The 19,672-nt window shown below is 40.7% G+C and overlaps 3 protein-coding genes across 3 annotated transcripts in view; all 3 read right to left on the reverse strand.

Moving 5' to 3' along the window:
- Positions 1-302: 302 nt before the first annotated feature.
- On the reverse strand, positions 303-3,951 carry LOC147228055 (nucleoside diphosphate kinase 5-like). Its single transcript, XM_086158435.1, has 5 exons — positions 3,758-3,951; positions 2,422-2,627; positions 1,501-1,601; positions 1,303-1,421; positions 303-1,173 (listed from the first exon to the last, which is right to left on the reverse strand). Exons 1-5 carry the CDS (start codon positions 3,881-3,883, stop codon positions 1,033-1,035), a joined length of 693 nt encoding a protein of 230 aa, XP_086014561.1. The 5' UTR covers positions 3,884-3,951; the 3' UTR covers positions 303-1,032.
- A 775-nt stretch (positions 3,952-4,726) lies between these two features.
- On the reverse strand, positions 4,727-8,775 carry rack1 (receptor for activated C kinase 1). The gene is made up of 8 exons (XM_086158448.1): positions 8,560-8,775; positions 7,905-8,076; positions 7,116-7,263; positions 6,032-6,127; positions 5,695-5,805; positions 5,346-5,486; positions 5,034-5,144; positions 4,727-4,835 (listed from the first exon to the last, which is right to left on the reverse strand). Exons 1-8 carry the CDS (start codon positions 8,666-8,668, stop codon positions 4,770-4,772), a joined length of 954 nt encoding a protein of 317 aa, XP_086014574.1. The 5' UTR covers positions 8,669-8,775; the 3' UTR covers positions 4,727-4,769.
- A 5,473-nt stretch (positions 8,776-14,248) lies between these two features.
- Positions 14,249-19,672, reverse strand: part of col23a1a (collagen type XXIII alpha 1 chain a) — a 134,438-nt gene continuing 129,014 nt past the window's right edge. Inside the window, exons 23-32 of the mRNA XM_086158549.1 lie at positions 19,366-19,440; positions 19,240-19,266; positions 19,098-19,157; positions 18,932-19,003; positions 18,811-18,837; positions 18,669-18,722; positions 17,868-17,954; positions 17,597-17,695; positions 17,362-17,400; positions 14,249-16,671 (exon numbers count right to left, since the gene is read on the reverse strand). Coding sequence (XP_086014675.1) covers positions 16,621-16,671; positions 17,362-17,400; positions 17,597-17,695; positions 17,868-17,954; positions 18,669-18,722; positions 18,811-18,837; positions 18,932-19,003; positions 19,098-19,157; positions 19,240-19,266; positions 19,366-19,440 — 591 coding nt within the window. The 3' untranslated portion in view covers positions 14,249-16,620. The remainder of the gene's footprint in view (positions 16,672-17,361; positions 17,401-17,596; positions 17,696-17,867; positions 17,955-18,668; positions 18,723-18,810; positions 18,838-18,931; positions 19,004-19,097; positions 19,158-19,239; positions 19,267-19,365; positions 19,441-19,672) is intronic.

Consider the following 19,672-nt stretch of genomic DNA (forward strand, 5'->3'; position numbering starts at 1 on the left):
GATGTTCACGCCTCTTCCACACAGGAAGGAACTGAGCGTACATTTTCTCCTCTTTCCGATTGTAGTAAAGTCACAAAATTGGAGTCGTACTAAATTAATGTTACAGCTGTTTGTCTATGTAAATTTCCCCTCCTGGTACATTTAAACCCAGATTGACCGTAACTTGTTTATTTTAAACCGTTGGGTTGACAGGTGCAACAGCTGCACGGAATTGGTTATGCAAAAATTAAAGGGCAAACGCCGCATTAACAAATGAATGCACCAGAATAAACATTCGGCCTTTTAAGTTGATGAATGCACATTTTATTCAGGGACCATTAGGATGAGGTTGAATGAGAAATTCTTGACTTGGGCTCGACAATATTAACATTTGACAAGTCTTAAAGAGATCTGTAACGAATGTCTCTGCAGCTGTTAGTTGATACTACACAGTAGTAGACATTAATAAAAATGGACACGATTAAACAACTTCATTTTCGGATGAAAGACTGCAAGTGCAGATAAGATGTAATTTTCAAAACCTTGCCACATTATCTGTAAACTTACAGATCTTCATTCTACCTTGTCTTGATGATTAAGAAATTAAGCAAATGCACACATGAAGTTTCATCCCAATTTATGCCAAACTGCCCACCACTCAGATCACATAAAAAACAGACTAAAGAGCCACGTCAAACTTCATATTAAAATTAATCCTGTCTATTTTCTGTTTTCTGATCCGCAACACTCATTGAATATTTTTTCATCTATCTGTTGGCCAGTGAAATCTGTCCTGAAGAAGCTTTTACAATAAATGCCTGAGGTGAAGCCTAACTATAATGTGTTTCCCACATTCAGTAGCAAGGTAGAAAGAGAGCAAGAAGTGGATGATATATTATTTAAGACTAGTCAACTTTTCTAGGCATTTGATTTCTTAATTTGCATGAGGTCATGTGAAAATGTTCTGTGCTTTGCATGCATCATGAAGATCAACAGGACAACTATAGTAAAACAATGTGATTTTACATGACAACAAAAAGAAGAATGATTTTATCATCTTGCCAATGCATTACTTGGAAGAATGTATTTTTCTTTCCTTTGGTCCAAATGCCGTTTTTCATCTCCCACGCGTGCTCCTTCGAAAACACGAGGCTTGTTTGGATTGTTTTTGAGTAACCAGTCAGCAAGCCAAATCTATTGAAAACAAAAAGTGAGGCATTCAGAAACCAAACTTCATAGCTGCTGAAAAGTTCCGGGTCAGGTCAATGGAAATGCGATAAATGTCTCAGTCAGCCTGTCAACCTTTATATTTTGGGAGCTTACACAGGGGTTGAGTGGCTTGTTCTTGCAGAGTTCAGTGAGTCCATGCTGCAGAGTTAAGTTTATACATCTGCTCAGGTATTCTTCTGGATCTTCTCTTTTGGTGACTGTATCTATTGAAGCTGAGAGAATATAAGTTAATTTAATTTCACAACATAATTTCCTTCGACGTGTAAAACCATGTTTGTGTGTATTTCTTACTGTGAGGGAACATGAATTTGATCTCTCTCTCCGCTGCATGAGGTGACTCGCTGCCGTGGAGCGCATTCTTCAGATCGGAGGAACCGTATTTTGCTCTGAGGCTGTGGGACACAAACGTCACATTTTCACAGTACAACATCAAAGAAAATTGTACAGGCTTCCAATGCAAGGTGTACCAGAGGCTATGCTGCCAGAGGATGCATAGAGTATGATAACATTAACCTTTTTTTTTTACTTCACAGTGCATATGCATTGCATGTGTACCAGGGATTAACATGAACAATCTGGTTCAATGTAACCAATAAACAATAGTGTTAAGGCTGCTTAGCAAAATAAGTGTCCTGTAATAACACTTGAGTTCACAATATATCAACCGTATGGTTAAATGTGAAAGGTCAAGTAAAGAGCTCTTCGAAATGGTGGTACCGCTATGAATTACCATGCAAACAATAAGGCAATAAAGGCTGGAAGCATTGAAAGATTTTACGTTTTTAAGATTATTAAAAACATCAGATTATCATGTTTTGCTTGATTCCTTAATCCCTCAAGATCCCCTTAATCGTATGTTCAAAATATTTTGAACATGTGTGACTTCTTCGTAGAAGGTAGTGAGCAGTATTTTATTTTTCACTAGATATTAAAATATCTTGCAAGGTTCAGTTGTATAGTCTGACACCTAGGTTTAAAAGTTGAAACACGATTAGCCATCACAGTCAGTTCACTTGGATTACTTACCACAAATTCAAAATTAAATTGTCAATGTGCAGGCACAGTGAAATTTTGAACTGTCATGAAATGTCATATCTATGCAAATTAAAGTATATTTTTATTTTTATCAAAATAAAAACATGCGCTCCGTGCAAAGCACATTCTTAACTAAACAAGAATCTAAATAATACCATTTCAAGTGGACACACTGACCATTCCGGATTAGCCTCTTTTGCATTGGTGATACTGGCGGGTCCAATGATGGATTTCCAGTGCGCGACTGCATTGTGGCGAGCAAGAGACAGTGCAACCACAGGCCCAGAGCTCATGAAAGCTGTCACACTTGGAAAAAATACCTTTCCGTAAAGGTTTGCGTAGAAGTCACTGCACTGCTCAGGACTCAGCTGCAGTTTCCGCCTCTGTCACAGAGATGACATATTGGATACGTCAGATAAAATGAAATGATGAAATGCAGGAGATTCACTCATCCGTCCTCCACTCTCTCAATCTACGAAGGAATCTATTTCTGCTGAGAAGCTACAGCCTGTCTTTTTCCTCATGTGCTTCTGTTGTCATCCCAAAATAGCCAATCACCCATAGTTTAATATTGACAACATGCCAAGACCCTAAATGCATGATGTATCTGGAAAATAAAGGTTTTCATGTTGTTCAATTCACACAATTTATATTTAATGTATTCATTTTCCAACAATGTTGGACCATTATACCTTTTGTGGACCCGAGTAAGTGTGTCATCCTCTGCCCCGATGTTTTGTGATTGTGTGTCATAACAATAAACACGAGAACAATACACAAAAGAAATTCAGGTTGTTTTTATCTTTTATCTGTGTTGAATTTCCATCTTGTTGACAAGAATATATTGAGTTATGCCAGAATGACTAGGCATGTGCACACTAAGCAATCTGTATTTGTTTCATTATCAAACTTTCTGATTTCTACATATAAAAATAGAATTTTAATAAGTTTGAAGTTATTACAGAGACAAATGAAAAGCTTCGTCTGATCCTTTATCAGTGCTGAAAAATATCTTTCGATACCCTGTGCTGCCAAATGGGTTGACGTAACTAAATTAGCATTGTGTTTAAATGTCATGTTGCTGACATAACACACATTTGTACATTTGTGGCCTCGGTGAAAATTGTGGTGTGTGATCCACTTGGATATAATAGAGACTCAAGTGAATCTCGGCAAAGAAGAAACTGCTGACTAACAATTATCTGAAAAAAATCCAAGTATTGAAAGCTCTTACAGTACAGAGACAGGGACATGCTGTTTTGGTTCAGTGTTGGTGTGAGAGAAGAAGCTGCACAGGTATGGAAGCATATCATAATAATATATCACAATCATGATTTGACTTGAATTATGATCATTATATGCTTCCATACAGAGGAGAGGGCCAGATGGAGGCAGATGATTAAATGTCGGCCAAGAAGTTTAACACTTAATGAACATCATATATCATGCACAGCAATTGCTGGACCTCTACATTGGAGGTCACTTGGCGCAAAGTTTGGATGTGCTCACTGACCTGCAGGATGGTGAAGCCCGAGCTGAGGATCAAGTCCTCGATCTCCTCACTTTTGTGGACTGCGTCTGGTTTGATGATGGCCAATGTTCTTTCAACATGTAAGCGAGGGGGAAAGGACTGCTCCATTTTTCTAGCTCTTCCAAGGTACTATTGGTTTGTACGGTAGATTTTGAGAGGACCTTTTTGCGCCAAGAGTATTTGTTGTAAAAGCCCGTGTTTGGTGGTTACTAAGGTATAACTACGGCAAAACGCGAGGGACAAACATTGCGCGTTGTGCAACACGTTGACATTTCCGGTTCTGGGAAAAAAAACTGGCATATTAAAAACAAAACCTTTTTAAAAGGTATTTTACGGGATTTAATCGATTTAGGGAGGTGAATCCTTTACAACTACCTTTGGATCAATAGTACTTAATACCGGATTTGCTTTGAGTTGAAAAAAAGAAAATTAATTCATCAGGGCGCAGTCCTCTTTGGGGCCCATGTACTTTGGACATATAGAACATGCAGTTCGTGCCCAAAGTCTTCAAACGTCTTGGTACTTGTTTCCACTTGTCACATCAACCTGACTTTGGTATCTTTAAGACATTTCTTCATCTGGTCCATGAAAACATCGGCAAGAAATTTACAACATGCACAAAAGGCCATCGCTTTTATTATGAAGGGTAGTTTTCCTTTGGAATAATTATGTTACAAAGGGGAGCTAAACATTTCACATGTACTTTCCATACAGCATTGCAATTTATGTTTGTCACTTTAGTCACATACTGACTGCATGCTGCTGCAGGGACTTCTTTTTTTAAATTGGCACAGAAAATACCACTGAGACCCTTTAAAACAAGAACCTGTCTCCAACAATTTTTACCGATTCCGAAAGTCACTTCACAAGGGATTTCTGCTTGGTACACCTACTCACAGTTATGTCTAACTCGATACCTGATGCATTCCCAAATAAAATGAGCCAGTCATGTTCTTTCAAACTGTTTATTCAAAGTTACTTTGATGAAAAGTTCTTATCGGGTTCCAATGGTAACCTGCCAAACTCTGATCAGGTTGTCAGTGTAGCCAGCAAACAGGGTCTGTAAAGAAAGAGGAAAATGTCAGACTGCTTCTGCCACATCAAAGTTAACATTTGTGAGCAACTTTGGTTGCCCCCTCATATTTGCAGGACTGTCAGCATTTAAAATCAGAGTTTAAAGTGAATGGGTATAATCAGCGGGGCTGTCAGCATCCCACAGCTGGTGCAGTGGGGAAAATTCTGCTTTTCAGTGTCATACCTGTCCATCAGCAGACCAAGCCAGGGAAGTACACTGTGGGGGTTCAGCCTTGCTGTTTGTGCTGATCACCTCCTGTCTCAGCTCATCCACAATAATCTTGCCCTCCAGATCCTAAAATAAAGATAATCAGTAAATCCAGCAGTGGCTCAAAAAGGTGGAAGGTGTCGATGCAGATTACACAAATATGTAAAGTCCAGAGCTCAGAAACAGCCTCTTTATCATCAAGGTATACAGTTGGCATTAAAAGTTTCATCACTGCTTTGCTCGTGCTAGATGTAATTCAAGAAATAAAACTAGATCAGGTGTTTTTACCCAGATCTTGATACTGGGTCCAGTGGCGGCACACAGCCAGTAACGGTTAGGGCTGAAGCAGAGGGCATTAATGGTGTCACCACTGTCCAAGGTGTAAAGGTGCTTGCCCTCATTCAGGTCCCACAGCATGGCCTGGCCGTCCTGTACAAAAGACAGACTGCATTATTTTTGTTCAAATAAGCAAACACGTATGTCTTATTGCAGCTTACACTCAGAAACAGCCTCTTTATCATCAGATGTTAAGCAGATGTTTATCAAGCTGTCATCACTATGTGCGCGCAAGACTAAAAACCAGCGAGAAAACTGTAGGAAGCGCTAGAAGCAGATCTTAATAGATCTTTGGTCGTACCTTTCCACCGGATGCACACAGGGAGCCGTCAGGAGAGACAGTCACTGTGTTCAGGTAGCCAGTGTGCCCAATGTGGTTGGTCTTAAGCTTGCAGTTTGCCAGGTTCCACACCTGGGACAGGAAGACATCGTCAGATATTAAGACCTTTTATTTGATCTAATGGCAGTGTAAAGATAATGTACATCCGATATTAGGTTGTGCCCTCATTCAACTATATCATCAGAAAGTCAGATAATACATGCTTTTATTTAAAAATCATCGGGCAAGCCAAAGTTAATTTAGCAATCATGTCAGTGGTAAAGGAACAGCCCACGTTTTGGCATTTTTGAAAACACACCTTGACCATCTTGTCCCAGCCACAGGAAACAATGATGGGGTTGCTGCTGTTGGGTGAGAACCTCACACAAGACACCCATTCAGAATGGCCCTCATCCTGAAATTTGACAAGATAGAAGTGGTCAATACAAACATATCCAGTGGAACAAACTGTGGTAAATATGGCTATATCAAAGTAAAATCACTGCCATAGAAAAACAGCCTCGAAGTAAATAGTAAGTTTGGAGATGGAACCAATATTTAATTTACTGTTTGTTTAGACGGGTAGTAGGGCCACACCAAAAACATAGGACTCTTTTCATCAGAAAAATCTATACCTGGCCAGGACAAAAACTTGTCTACCCCACTGACTAACCCACTATGTGACCTCCTTTTCGGGAAGGGGTAGCCTGGGGGGCGTATTGGCCTGTATTCAAGATTTATACAGACTTTGGGGTCACTAAATGTATGCCCCCCCCCCAACAGCAATCACCTTTTCAAAAAGACATCTTTGCAACCGAGCTGATACCTTTAAATGAAATTAGAGGGTATGGCATTCGAGGACACCATTTGTGACAAAGTAGTATAGTAAGTAGAAGTATAAAAATGACAAGGTGAGCAGTGCATTCCCACTCCACATCAGTCTGGCCTCAGGGTTATAACGCGCCCCCCCCCCCAATTATTTTTCCACAATAGCTTAGGATGCACTCTAAAACAGACGTGATCAAACGCTTATGGTCCACTATATTTCCAAATCACCGCCGACAGCTACAAATACAACACAATATTCTAACAATACTCACTATTTAATTGTTTAAACTAAGTGAATCTAAATATTTAAGAAAGTGTCAACTCTCTCAATTTGTATTCAGAAAATCATAGCGGTATTAGAGATGCTTTTGGCCAAAATGTATAATATTTGACCACATCTAAAAATCACATTTCATCATGTAATGTTCTGTATCTAACATTTTCAGGTATATCTGCAAACCTTGATTCTCTGATTCAAAGTAAACATGTTGTAACATTTTATTAAACCCGTTATATTTGATGGGACACTGGATTCAAACAGCCCAAATCCAATAAATACTCAAGTCTACAGATACCTGGATCGTGTACTTGCAGACACCTAGGGTGTTCCAGAGCTTGATGGTCTTGTCCCGGGAGCCAGACACAATCTGGCGGTTGTCGGCAGAGAAAGCCACGCTCAGAACATCCTTGGTGTGCCCAACAAACTGGCGGGTGGTAAGTCCCCTGAGGAATCCCACAAAAAATACTATTATCAATATTCATATGTAGAAGTTATCACTCAATGACCCAGTTGGAATACAGCATCAGCCATTGTTGTAGCTCTACTGTGACAATACATCTCCATAGAATGAGACTACAGGGAATAGTGGAAATAGCTAAAAGGGGCATGTTACCTGTCATTTTCCTTAACTGACGAATTGCTATCTTTCAGTAATATAGCTGACCTACTGTGTTACACTGGTCACCTCTCGTTTTTGAAAGACACGCAATGACAGCACACATTAGCCCGCTTGTAAAGGTCAATTTGAGACTGCTCTGAGAAGGCAAGGTAATCTGAAATTCTCCAGTGCACCCCTGAGTAATCAAATGTACTTTATCAAACCCTGTGATTGCATTAAACCATGTTTCTTGCATTTAAGGTGTGGATCTGTGGTGCCGCTCTTGAGCTGATGCGTTGGGCAAAATAGGAGGGTTTTTTAATTCTTTACACAGTGTACATTTACAATGGTTTGTCTAGTTTCTGTCAGCAATTGAGGCTTGCCAGCATTAGCTAGAGGAATAATAGGACTGAACTGGAAGTTGCAACATTTATGAAGTTTCTGATTTTCAAACAACTGGAAGGGACTGTCTCTTCCCGGACTTACGTGGTGAGGTCCCACAGACGGAGGGTTCCGTCCCAGGCACCAGACAGGGCAAACTGTCCATCGGAGGAGATAACAACATCACTTACAAAGTGAGAATGGCCTTTCAGGGAGCGCTGGGGGATGCCATAGTTTGTCTCATCACGGGTAAGTTTCCACATGATGATAGACTTGTCTGGGGGGGGGGAACAAAAGCAAAAGTTAATCACTTTCAAGATCACTATACAAGCGCGACCTCGCAGATACAGATTAGCCAGCACAGCTTATTTTGGTATCACACTGCACAGAATTGAAATAGCCAGAGTTCTCAGCGTGACCGGCCTTATCCCGTTACAAGGCAGTTTCAGCCACGAAAAGACAACACGGAAAGGAGTCCAGGCAACATTTTGTCTCAAACGCAATGTGTTTATGCAGCTGAGAAACCGATGACGCCAGGCTATACTAGCTAGCATGTCGGCTAACCGGCGTCTTTTTTTCATAGATTAAGTAGGCTGGCTCAATTAAAAACGCCACATTCCGCACCCGGCGATGTCCGTAAATCACCATTATATCGCACAAAACGACATTTGTCGCTATTCTTTGTGTAGGAGCGGCTAATAAGCTACCTTACGTGGGCTAGGCTAGCCATGTTGGCAGTGCCGGCGGGGGGAAGCCTCACCTCGGGAAGCCGAGAGAATCATGTCGGGATACTGAGGCGTGGTGGCGATCTGGGTGACCCATCCACTGTGCCCCTTGAGGGTCCCCCTCACTGTCATCTGCTCAGTCATTTCGGCGACGTTTGGTTTTGCCTTTTACGAGGATGGATTCGGATATTTCAGAGGTCCAGGTTCACCTAGGTCCTCATCGCATTCTGGGCACAGAGGAAAAGGAAGTTCACACCCGGATGCAAAAACTATGAGGGGTGAGACGAGCGCAGAGGATCATGGGTAATGCGGCCTTTCTACTCCGCCCGCCGGGGTCATTCACCGCGACTGTCGCTCACTTGAAAATACTCGGAAGAAGTACGATTGGATAAATTTATGAAATACATTATACGGATATATTTAAAAGTTTTATGTTTTTTTAAATTATAACAACTCTCACCGGTTTAGCGAAAAAGTTTAGGATCTTCTTCTTTTCCTTTGGCGCTTTTTCCTTCAGGGGTCGCCACAGCAAATCAACCTTCTCCGTCAAACCCTATTCTCTGTATCCTCCTCACCCACTTCATATCTTCTCTCATGATACTATAAATTTTCTCTTTGCTCTTCCTCTAGATCTCTAATTCCAGTGTCTGTCTACCAATATATTCACTATTCCTCTTCTGTCAATGACAACAACCATCTCAGTGTGGCTTCTCTGACCTCTCCAAAACATGTAACATGTGTCGTCCCCCTGATGGACTCATTCCTGATCCTCTCCATCCTTATCACTCCCAAAGAGAACCTCAGCATCTCCCATCTCTCCTACCTCCAGCTCTGCCTCGTGTCTTTTCTCCGATGCCGCTGTGTCCAAACCATGCAGCATCACTGGTCTAATCGCTGTCTTGTCCACCTTTCCTTTCATTCTGGCTGATATTTTTCTATCTCATACCCCTGACACTTTTCTTCACCTATTCCAAGCTGACCCTGTTTTTTTTACCTCTTTTCCTATGCTCTGGACTTTTTTTTACTGCCGTACTCAGTTGTGACAAAAAAGGTTCTAAACAAAATGAATGTCATAACTAGTGTTGGGTGATATTTTTCTCTATTCCCTTGGATAATTTGATCATTGATTGATGGAGAAATGAAGGTTTCTTAACCTGATAACAGTAAAGGATTTCTGTTGTAACAGAGCAACTAGTAACTATTTTTTTTGGATATGTAACATTTTGGATTTGAATGAGTAATAAACTCAGAGCTGTTTAACATGAAGGAGTAGTTACATTTATTGTACATTATATTTGGTTAAATTTAGTTACATTCATACTGTTCCCGTTACATGTGGCCCTTTGAGGACAACCAGGTTGCTGATGTGGCCTTCGTTCCCTTGGGGAATTAAGATTTTATATATGTACATATATACAGTGTGAATATATATATATATATATATGTATATACCGTATGTGCCTTGACTCGCATAACTTAAGTGCCATCTCATTCCTAATCCACAGGGTTCAATATGTCGTGGGTCCACCCTTTGTAGCTAGAACAGCTGAAATTCTTCTGGGAAGGCTGTCCACAAGGTTCAGGAGTGTGTTTATGGCAATTTTTGACCATTCTTCTAGAAGTGCATTTGTGAGGTTACACACTAATGTTGGATGAGAAGCTCTGGCTCTGAGTCTTTGCGCTAATTCATCCCAGAGGTGTTCTATTGGGCTGAGGTCAGGACTCTGTGCAGGCCAGTCAATTTCATCTACACCAGACTCGGTCATCCATGTCTTTATGGACCTTGCTTTGTGCACTGGTGGACAGTCATGTTGGAAAAGGAAGGGGCCAGCTCCAAAACTGTTCCCACAAAGCGTTCCTTTCACTGGAACTAAGGGTCCAAGCCCAGCTCCTGAAAAACAAGCCCGCACCATAATCCCCCCTCCACCAAACTTCACCCTTGGCACAATGCAGTCAGACAAGTACAGACTCGTCCATCAGATTGCCAGTTCGAGAAGTGTGATTTGTTTCTTCAGAGAACATGTCTCCACTGCTCTAGAGTCCAGTCGGCGTGCTTTATACCACTGCATCAGTAGCCTTGCATTGCAGCTGGTGATGTGTGGCTTGGATGCAGCTGCTCGGCCATGGAAACCCATTCTATGAAGCTCTCTGTGCACTGTTCCTAAGATAATCTGAAGGCCACATGAAGTCTTGAGGTCTGCAGAGTCCAGTAATCCAAGTTGGGTTGGTCTGGGTTCATGCATTCCACTCCATTATTCTCAACTTCTTCTGTGTGTCATTGAACAACTGTATGGCCCTGGGGACCAAGGACCTCCGCAGCCTGTCTGGCCTGGCGTATAGATGACAGTATAGAAAGCAGCCTGCTCAGGATCCTCCTCTCGGTGGTTGTAGTTAGAGTCTCCGACTCCATGCCCACCCCAGACGATGCCTTCCTCACCAGTCTGTCCAGTGTCTCTCTTCCTCGTGCCACCACCCCAGCATAGAAGAGCACACTGGCCTAAACAGACAGCAAGAGTTTGTTGTGGACATTGAAGGACCTCAGCCTCCTGAAGGAGTAAAGCCTGCTCTGCCCTTTCTTGTAGAGTGCATCTGAATTAGCAGGCCAGTCCACCTTATTGTCAAGGTGTACACCCAGGTACATGTAAGTGCAGAGTCTCTCACATTCTCCCCATCAATTTGTGACAGGCAATGGCAGCAGCGTGGTTCTCCTGAAGTCCACCACCATTTCCTTGGTTTTGGTGGCGTTTAGCTGCAGTTTGTTGGCCCGGCACCACCCAAAAAAGTCCTCCACGAGGCATCTGTACTCCCCCTCCTGCCCATCCTTGAAACACCCCACAACTGCAGTGTCATCAGAGAACTCTGCATGTGGCAAGTCTCTGAGTTGTAGCTGAAATTGGTGGTGTACAGGGTAAACAGTACTGGGCAGAGCACAGTTCCCTGTGGTGCACCTGTGCTGCTGACCACAGCCTTCGATGGAAGGTCCCCCAGTATGACAATCTGGGGCCGTTCAGTGAGGTAGCCCATGATCCAGGTCACCGGGCCAGTCTCAACGCCCATCCACAGCAGTTTGTGTCTCAACAGGAGTGGCTGGATGGTATTGAAAGCACTGGAGAAATAAAAAAAACATGATTGTCACAGCGCTGCCTCTTTTGTCCAAGTGAAAGTGCACCCCGTGTAGAAGATGCAGGATAGCATCCTCAATTCCCACATTCTCTAGGTAGGCAAACATGTAGGTATTTGATATTATACACCTGTGGCCATGGAAGTGATTGGAACACTTGATTCCGATTATTTGGATGGGTGAGTGAATACTTTGGCCGTATAGTGTATGTTACATAAGCCTCCATAGAATTGAAGGGTTAAAGCAGCAATTTAAAAACTACACATTAATCACACTAGGTATGTTTCACGTTAGATGAGACATATACACATACTAACACGTAGTCCAAAAAATCTTATGGACAATATACACAAGTGAAGAAATATACATACTTATTCATACATGTACGAGAGTCCTACTGTGCAATGAAATTGAAAAAAGCGTTTATAGAGATATGACTCCTCAGATGTGCAACAGACATAGTGCAACATAAATCCAACGTGCAAGGCTTGTGTTTCTGCCTCCCTAGGTTTTCGCTCTCTGCTGAGGGGGGAAACATTGAGCAGCGATATTGCAGATGGGGGGAAAGCTTTCTGATAAGGGTCCTTGTTACAGCGTGGTTTGAGCTTTTTCCCAACTGCCTTTAGACTCCTGAAACACTGACAGAAGTCAGTGAGCGTTTTTTACCTCAGGACAAATCTATTCTTTACCTCCAGCACAGCCAGTGTTGCACTCAACTGTGTAACGTAAGTGTTTTCTTAGACTGTCTGCATACAACCTGCCACCTGCACTTTGTTTGTGAGTTTGCACATTCAAAGCTGTACACAACTTTTACTTGCACATCTTGCTAATACTGTTTACAGCTCTGTGCACTGCTTACAAATACCTGCATTGACTGCATCCAGTTACATGACAGTCTGTTTATTATTCATTTATTTGCCACTACCTATCAGGTTTCGCTGCAGGAGACATAATATAAGAATTGTATTTTACAAGGAAACACGTTTTCAGACTGCTCACATGACTGTAAACACTTTGAATCTTGAATCTTGACTCCTCAGTCTTCCATTCATCTTTTGCTAACATGAACAACTGTCAATAGAAAATGCAGGGAAAACGTGGATAGTAACAGATTGGCTTTATTAGCTCTGCGGAATTCTAAAGCAACAGTGGCACAGTTTCATTCACCAAATGCTTTTGTCTATAGTGATGAGCAGTTGATTAAACACAAGCCAACTGTATTGTCAAGAGATAATACTAGCCATGAAGTTAAGTTTGCAAATAATGTGATTTAATTATGAAACCCAACTTGTCTTGAAGCTTTAAAGTATCAAAAAGTGGCCATCAACGACAATGTACTATTGCAATATTGGAATATTGGAATTATGATTTATTTCCACGACAGCTGCATCTTGGATGTCATGATTTGATAGTCAGCCAAGACTGCAAAGAGGCATGTTGCATTAAGTCACAAATCCTGAACACTGTTTGTTGTGGTGAGTGTATTTTAAGAACCTGACATTCAGAGAGACAGTTCAAGTGAATGTTGACATTGTTTGTCTGTGCTCCACTGTTTCTTATGAAATTTATTAACCAAGGCTAACATTTATAGATACTGCTCAGACTTTGAAACAATGACTCGTTCAATCGAAGAAAGAGCAGAAATGCAAATGATTCTTGAAAATTCCTGATTACATCTGCAAAATCAAGGGCGGGGGTTTGTATTGGCCTCCAGGGCCCCTTTTTACCGGGATATTTGATTCAGATGGCCCAAATCAAGTTTTAAATCTTAACATATAAACATAAAAGGCTGACAACTTTGAAGTCATAACAAACATCATGTGGACAAGAAAAAGAGAACCTGTGGTTTTGATTTGTTTGGAGATATTTGTGGGAAGGTTTGGGATCACAGAGGCAATGATTAAATTTAGAGGAGTGCATCAAATGTTCATAGACCTAATATTTATGTTGTCATGCTGAATTTAGTTCTGGTTCACTTTGGTTCCAGTCTTATCAACAACCTGTGTAGTGGTTTCTGCTGGCATTGGACATCAGTCACATCTCCAGTGCATTAAATATAAATATATTAAAGCACGTGGGCTTGACTTAGAGTAAACAACACTATGCACAAGGCTAATAGGTCATTGTTGACCTCAAGGAAATACCAGAGCAGTCCAATGCTCATTAAAAGGCATATCCTAATATCCTTTATCAAATAAGAGCTGAAATTAAATTAATAGAAATTCAAAATATATTCTCTGTATTTCAATTATCTAACTTTCCAATTATTCTGGAAATACATACAGTATCTTTTATGTTTTTAATTTTGTTTGGCCGTGCTCAACACCTACTTATCATTTAACTGAGGGAATTTTTTTACCCCCCCATGTATCATTACCAAAATGAACGAGTGTTTTTTTTTTCCATTACCTGCATATTTCCAAGGAGTGTATCCCAGCAGTTGTTTGGCCAGAGGTGCGGTTCACACTGGACTGGTTCACCAATCGGCACACTCACCCAGACAGACACGGGAAGAACACACACACACCACAGGGCCGCTCATCAAATTCAACACCTGCCAGTATATAATCATTTCTGATGCTGATTTATGAGAAAACAACACATAAAAACAGATTTTTTTTATTTCAGTCTGCATGTTAAGTTGCCCAAATTTCTCCTTATACATATTTAGACAAGTAATTACAAAAATAGCTTAATTCCTTTACACACACTAACCAACCTTTTTTATTTTCCACAAAGTAAAGTTAATACTGTGATAAATGATTTGCAGCAAACAAACGACAGAGATGGCACCGATTAAGTTTACCAGTAAAACTTAAAAACCAAAACTGGAAGAAATCTGCAAAAGAAATAAACACACAGGTCAACGATTGTTGACAGACTTCCATCGAGTTTACAATAAAAATATGCCAACACTGATTCAGAGTTGAGACAACTCTGCTTTATCATTCCAGCCAAACATGCACTTGTAAAGGTTTTCAGAAACATTTGTTTGTTTCTTAACTATTCTGCAGCTATTAGCTTATTGATACACTTTTTATTTACAGTTTCAGTTGTTTTTTTTACCAAAAAAAACATTCCTACAACTACAGAAATGAATGACGCTGTACAAATGTGTGTGTGAGCTGCAGTGACTTTGGTAAAACAACATAAAATATACTTAATACAAGTGTGGCATCTTGGAGGTGCAGTAAATATCAAAAGATGCTTGCAAAAATAACACAAACTAAGGGTCACCTCATTTGGGATCTAAAGGGGGTGTGACTGAAAGAATAATGTTGTGACAAATGCAATGTCACATTCGACAACATTCAATCAGTTCAGTGTGTTTTTACAGTTAACAACAAGATAAGATTACACAAACACACGGCTTTTATGGAATCAGTAGATTACATTCACTACATTACTGAGGTTTTCTGAAATAGCAAATCAAAAAAAAATCCAAATCACATACTTGTGAACATTTTTAGTCATTTGTCAGAAAAGGATTTTGTTTTATTTTACAAATGCAATTTTCATAAATGTTCAGATTTTTTTTTTCATAGTGGCGGTCTTGCATGAAATTTTTCTTCAATGAACACAAAAAGTAAATGAACACACTTGAAATGAGACAGTTTTTAGCAGCCTGTGTGTTGATCGTGACTGAAGAAAATGAAATAATACCACAAAAAAAGGAGATGATTTCTAGTTTGTCTGAGTGCATGTCACCTTATAAAAATACAATTCGGAAAATGAATTAATACTTAATGATGTTACTTAAGCCTTTGTTCATGCAGAACACAGAGGTGCCACAAAGAAAATGTGATCAAAAAACTTACGTCCTGTATATATGAAGCGCAAATGTTAATAGTTTATGGTAAATCTGTAGCAGATAGTAAGATGTATTATTTTGCATATTCTACATCCCTTAAAAATATGCTTGAATGTGTGAGTCTGACAATCATAAATGTAAATATATAGGAGTTTGGATTCAAACTTGTATAAAAAAATACTTTCGCTTTTATCCGATACAGCAAAATCTATCCAAAAACAAAAATAATACAAAAAGTCCTTGGATAGCAACAAATACAACTTTTTGTGATATTTCAAATAAAGCACAATTAAACACAAAATAGTCGATGTATGAACAGTTGTTGCGAGCTGTGAGACTCAATAAAAAATAAAGTAATAATTTGCAAAATACAAAATGATGGCTGTGTGTACACTTCATCAAAATCCATCAATCAGCCCGTTTGTCCTCCAGGCCAACAAAACACACCCAACACCAATGTCACTGGCAAGAACTTCCACTATTGCCATGAGAAACCAGAGAAACCATGAGAAACCAGATCATGATCAGTCAATCAGCCAATATCAATAGATATGAAACATATATATATATATATATGTATGTATGTGTGTGTGTGTGTGTGTGTGTGCGTGTGTGTGTGTGTTCATGTATAAATGCACAGGAATGCAAAATATAACTGGACAAAATGACAACAAAATATAAGAATAAAACGTAAAACCCCAAACTTTTTCTCTGAATCAAAATAACCCTCGAGTGTTTATTTGAGGGTGCAATGACAATCACACACGCTGTCATCATGAACTACCTTGATGTCATGATCACATTCTGTTTTTACCGAGGCCTTCCCGAAACAGCGATCTAAGATATCGCCGCGACATCTACCACGTGTCTGCGCCGTGCATCGTTCCTTATGTGCCAGTGACATCGGTGACTCCCGAAATAACCACAGATGGAGCCGTTGCATGGTATCATCGGCCACAGGTGTGTCTCTTCTTCCCAGGTAAGTGAGGAAGTACAGCGTTTTTTAAATTTTTTTTTGCCTTCTCCTGGTCACTTTCCATATCGGGAGTATTCGAAGTGTTCAGCATCACACCCAGGCTTTACAAGAATCGTTCTGCTTCATTTAGCAAGTGCGCCCCCCTTTATTGCACTCTGTTGTTTACTCCACTGGGGCTTTGCGCTCCTTCACGGCTGAGAGAGACGCTTGCGTTTAAGCTTCTGCCTCGTCATCTCCTCCTTTTGGAAAACAGAGAGAGGAGAAAAAGAGTACAGTCCCGGTACAGACATGTCCATCCTTGCACTCAAGCTGTGCGTGTTCACACTGTCTCCTCATTCGGTGTAATCAGGCAGTGAGTTTGTTAGTGTTGCTGTTCGGCTGTCCGCACACATCCACACACAGCATCCAGGCTGCCCGGCAACAAATCCCACTACCAGTTCCGTTCCTTCTCACGTTGCTCTTTGTGGTTTCTATAATACTGTCGAGTCCAAAAAAAAAAATCTGGTCCAATCTCAATATATTATATAAAATTCCTTTAAAAAAAAACCCCAAAGAAAACAAACTAAAACAAACAGGAAAAGGAAGTGGGTTCTTTTTGGAGTATTCAGCTGCAATATATATACCATATTAATATGTACAGATTCCATGCTGCTGGTTAGTCATCACTGTAAAAAAAAAGAGTTGGAAGTGATTATTAGTGGCGTATCAAATCAAAAATACAAACATTAGTCATTTGCATTCAAATATAACAATCAGTAGACATTGCAATAACAAGCTCACACACTAATATACTCACAAAGTGCCCCTGTATCAAATCAGAGTCAACCAATGCGTTTAATGTCAACAATCCAACAAGTGTTTAATTCCTAACATTAATTGTTTTATTAGTTGACTTCTATCATTTTAACAATGAACGAGGAAATGCTCACCTTGTGCCAGCAGCCCGGTATTGGCAGCCCATCCTGTCCCTGCGAGTGGAGGAAGGCGGTTAGTAGTTATAAACCAGACTAAAGAGACTAACTACCATTCGTTTATGGCCAAGCGAAGTTTAAACGACTTGTATGTAGCTCTATATGCAGGAGGAGTTGGAGTGGATAGTAGAAACGGCGTAATGCAGCATAAAAACGAGGGAAATAAAAGAGGAATGAGGAAGAAATACTGTACCACAGGACAGGGGGCCTCGGGGCCGGAAGGAGGAAGAGGAGGAGGAAGAGGAGAAGAATACTCTGCTTCCTCAGACAGACCTTTAGTCTCACCACAGCCCTGCCAGCAAGACGCAGTTACACATTGACAGCGTTCAGGGAGATTGTCACGGACGGGAGGTTGGAAAGGACAGAAACAGCTGAGATGGAAAAGTGAACGCTCTTGGAGTAAACAGTTAATTGAAATGTGTGTGTGTGTGTGTGTGTGTGTGACAGAGAGACAGCGGACATACCACAGGACAAGGTTGATCCAGACCAGGTGGACCCTGCTCTCCTTTCTGACCCTTTAGACCTCTTTTTCCTACGGATCCCCGATCGCCCTGAAAAAAAAATGAAAAGAGATGGATAAAATCAAACGTTTCCTGCGCTCAAACAATTTTGGAAACAAAAAGAAGACGTCTTATAAGCGAAGTTCCACAGGTTCAACCGGGTTTCGGTGATTATGTTTTTCTGGATTTTATCATAGATATAAGGGAACCGTTAAACGAATTTATGATGAATATGAATCTACTCAGAATTTCATTAGACAAGATTTTTTGAAAGTACATATTGCAAAATCAAAAATTGCCATAAGAGAAAACAGAACTGAGGAACCTCCAACATCTGCTGCACTCCATGCCAAAAACAATACTGCCATGTACATATATTGAAAATACAACTTTATTCCTAGGATAATTATCTCTCTCATTCTCTCTATATGTATTATATCCATCACATTCTGAAAATATATTTACGTATTTATTGCATTCTGTATATGTAATATCCATCTCATCATGTGTGTGTGTGTGTGTGTGTGTGTGTGTGTGTGTGTGTATATGTATATATATTGTGCCTTCTCATCTATGCTCTGTATTTTTACGCGGTTGATTCCATGGATCATTCATGTTGTGCTAAATGAGAGCAGAAACTATGAACAAACAATTTTGTAAATGCTAACTTACAAATGTTTATAATAATGCTTTTAAGAATAAGTCTGATGTCTGAGTCTTTCATGACAATCATGTGATATTTTAATGTGTGTTCTTTGTACCAACCTTCTCTCCACTTTGCCCCCGATCACCTTTCTCTCCCATGAGGCCGGGGAAACCCTGGACACAGAGGCGCATACATACAGGTGAGGGGAAAGCTCATTAATGGGATAATAGTACAGATCTAGATACTCATAAAGAGACTCACATCAAGTCCAGGCTCTCCTGGTCTGCCCTGTGAACACATAGTCACAAAAACTTTTAATGCACTCGAGATGCACAGGAGAGGAAAAGAATTAACATAATCGTGAAGGCAACAGGGTGCCTACTTTTTCTCCCTTGGCTCCTGGAAGACCCACCAAGCCAGCAGGACCTGGGGGCCCTTGGATGCCATCAAATCCCTGCAGAGGAGAAAGTAGCACTGAATTGTAACAAACTGCATTTTGTGTTACTTTATAGGTTCCCTCCTGGTTACTCAGATTCAATGCCACATACTTTGACACCAGGGACGCCGGTATCGCCCTTCTCTCCCTTCATCCCCAAACCAGGCTCACCCTGGATTAGGGAACAGGAAAATCAGTACCAAACTACAAATCACAGCCTCAAACCAATTACAAATGCTGCCTTGAATGCTCACCTTGGGACCAGGCATTCCGTGCAGACCCTAAAAATCATTGTGTACTATGAGTTGTTGCAACTGTAGGCAAGAACAACGAGCCTGAATGGATTCTCCATGAAATGGTATGTGGATGTCAGAACTTACCATGGATCCAGGTGACCCGGGAACTCCTGGTGGGCCGGGTGGGCCAGGTGGGCCTGGCTGGGAGATCATCTGAACCTGTCAGGGAACCGTTAAGAACATGTGGTAAGTAAATGCAATAGTTGTCACACTGATGCTGCAGATTTTTTTGCAGTGAAATGAGTTACAGTATCGTTGTAAAGTAATCTAACTTTAAGTGTGTTCAAGCTTTAATAAAAAAAAAAAAGACAACTCAGGCATGTTCCATGGTTAAACAAATATCAGGATCCTTGATGTAGTCCCAACTCCACCTTGAACTTCTCTGTCACAC

The sequence above is a fragment of the Fistularia commersonii genome, chromosome 13 (assembly GCF_037954325.1).
Source record: "Fistularia commersonii isolate RoL2024-O1a breed Wild chromosome 13, RoL_Fcom_v1.0, whole genome shotgun sequence".
NCBI classification, from domain to species: domain Eukaryota; kingdom Metazoa; phylum Chordata; class Actinopteri; order Syngnathiformes; family Fistulariidae; genus Fistularia; species Fistularia commersonii.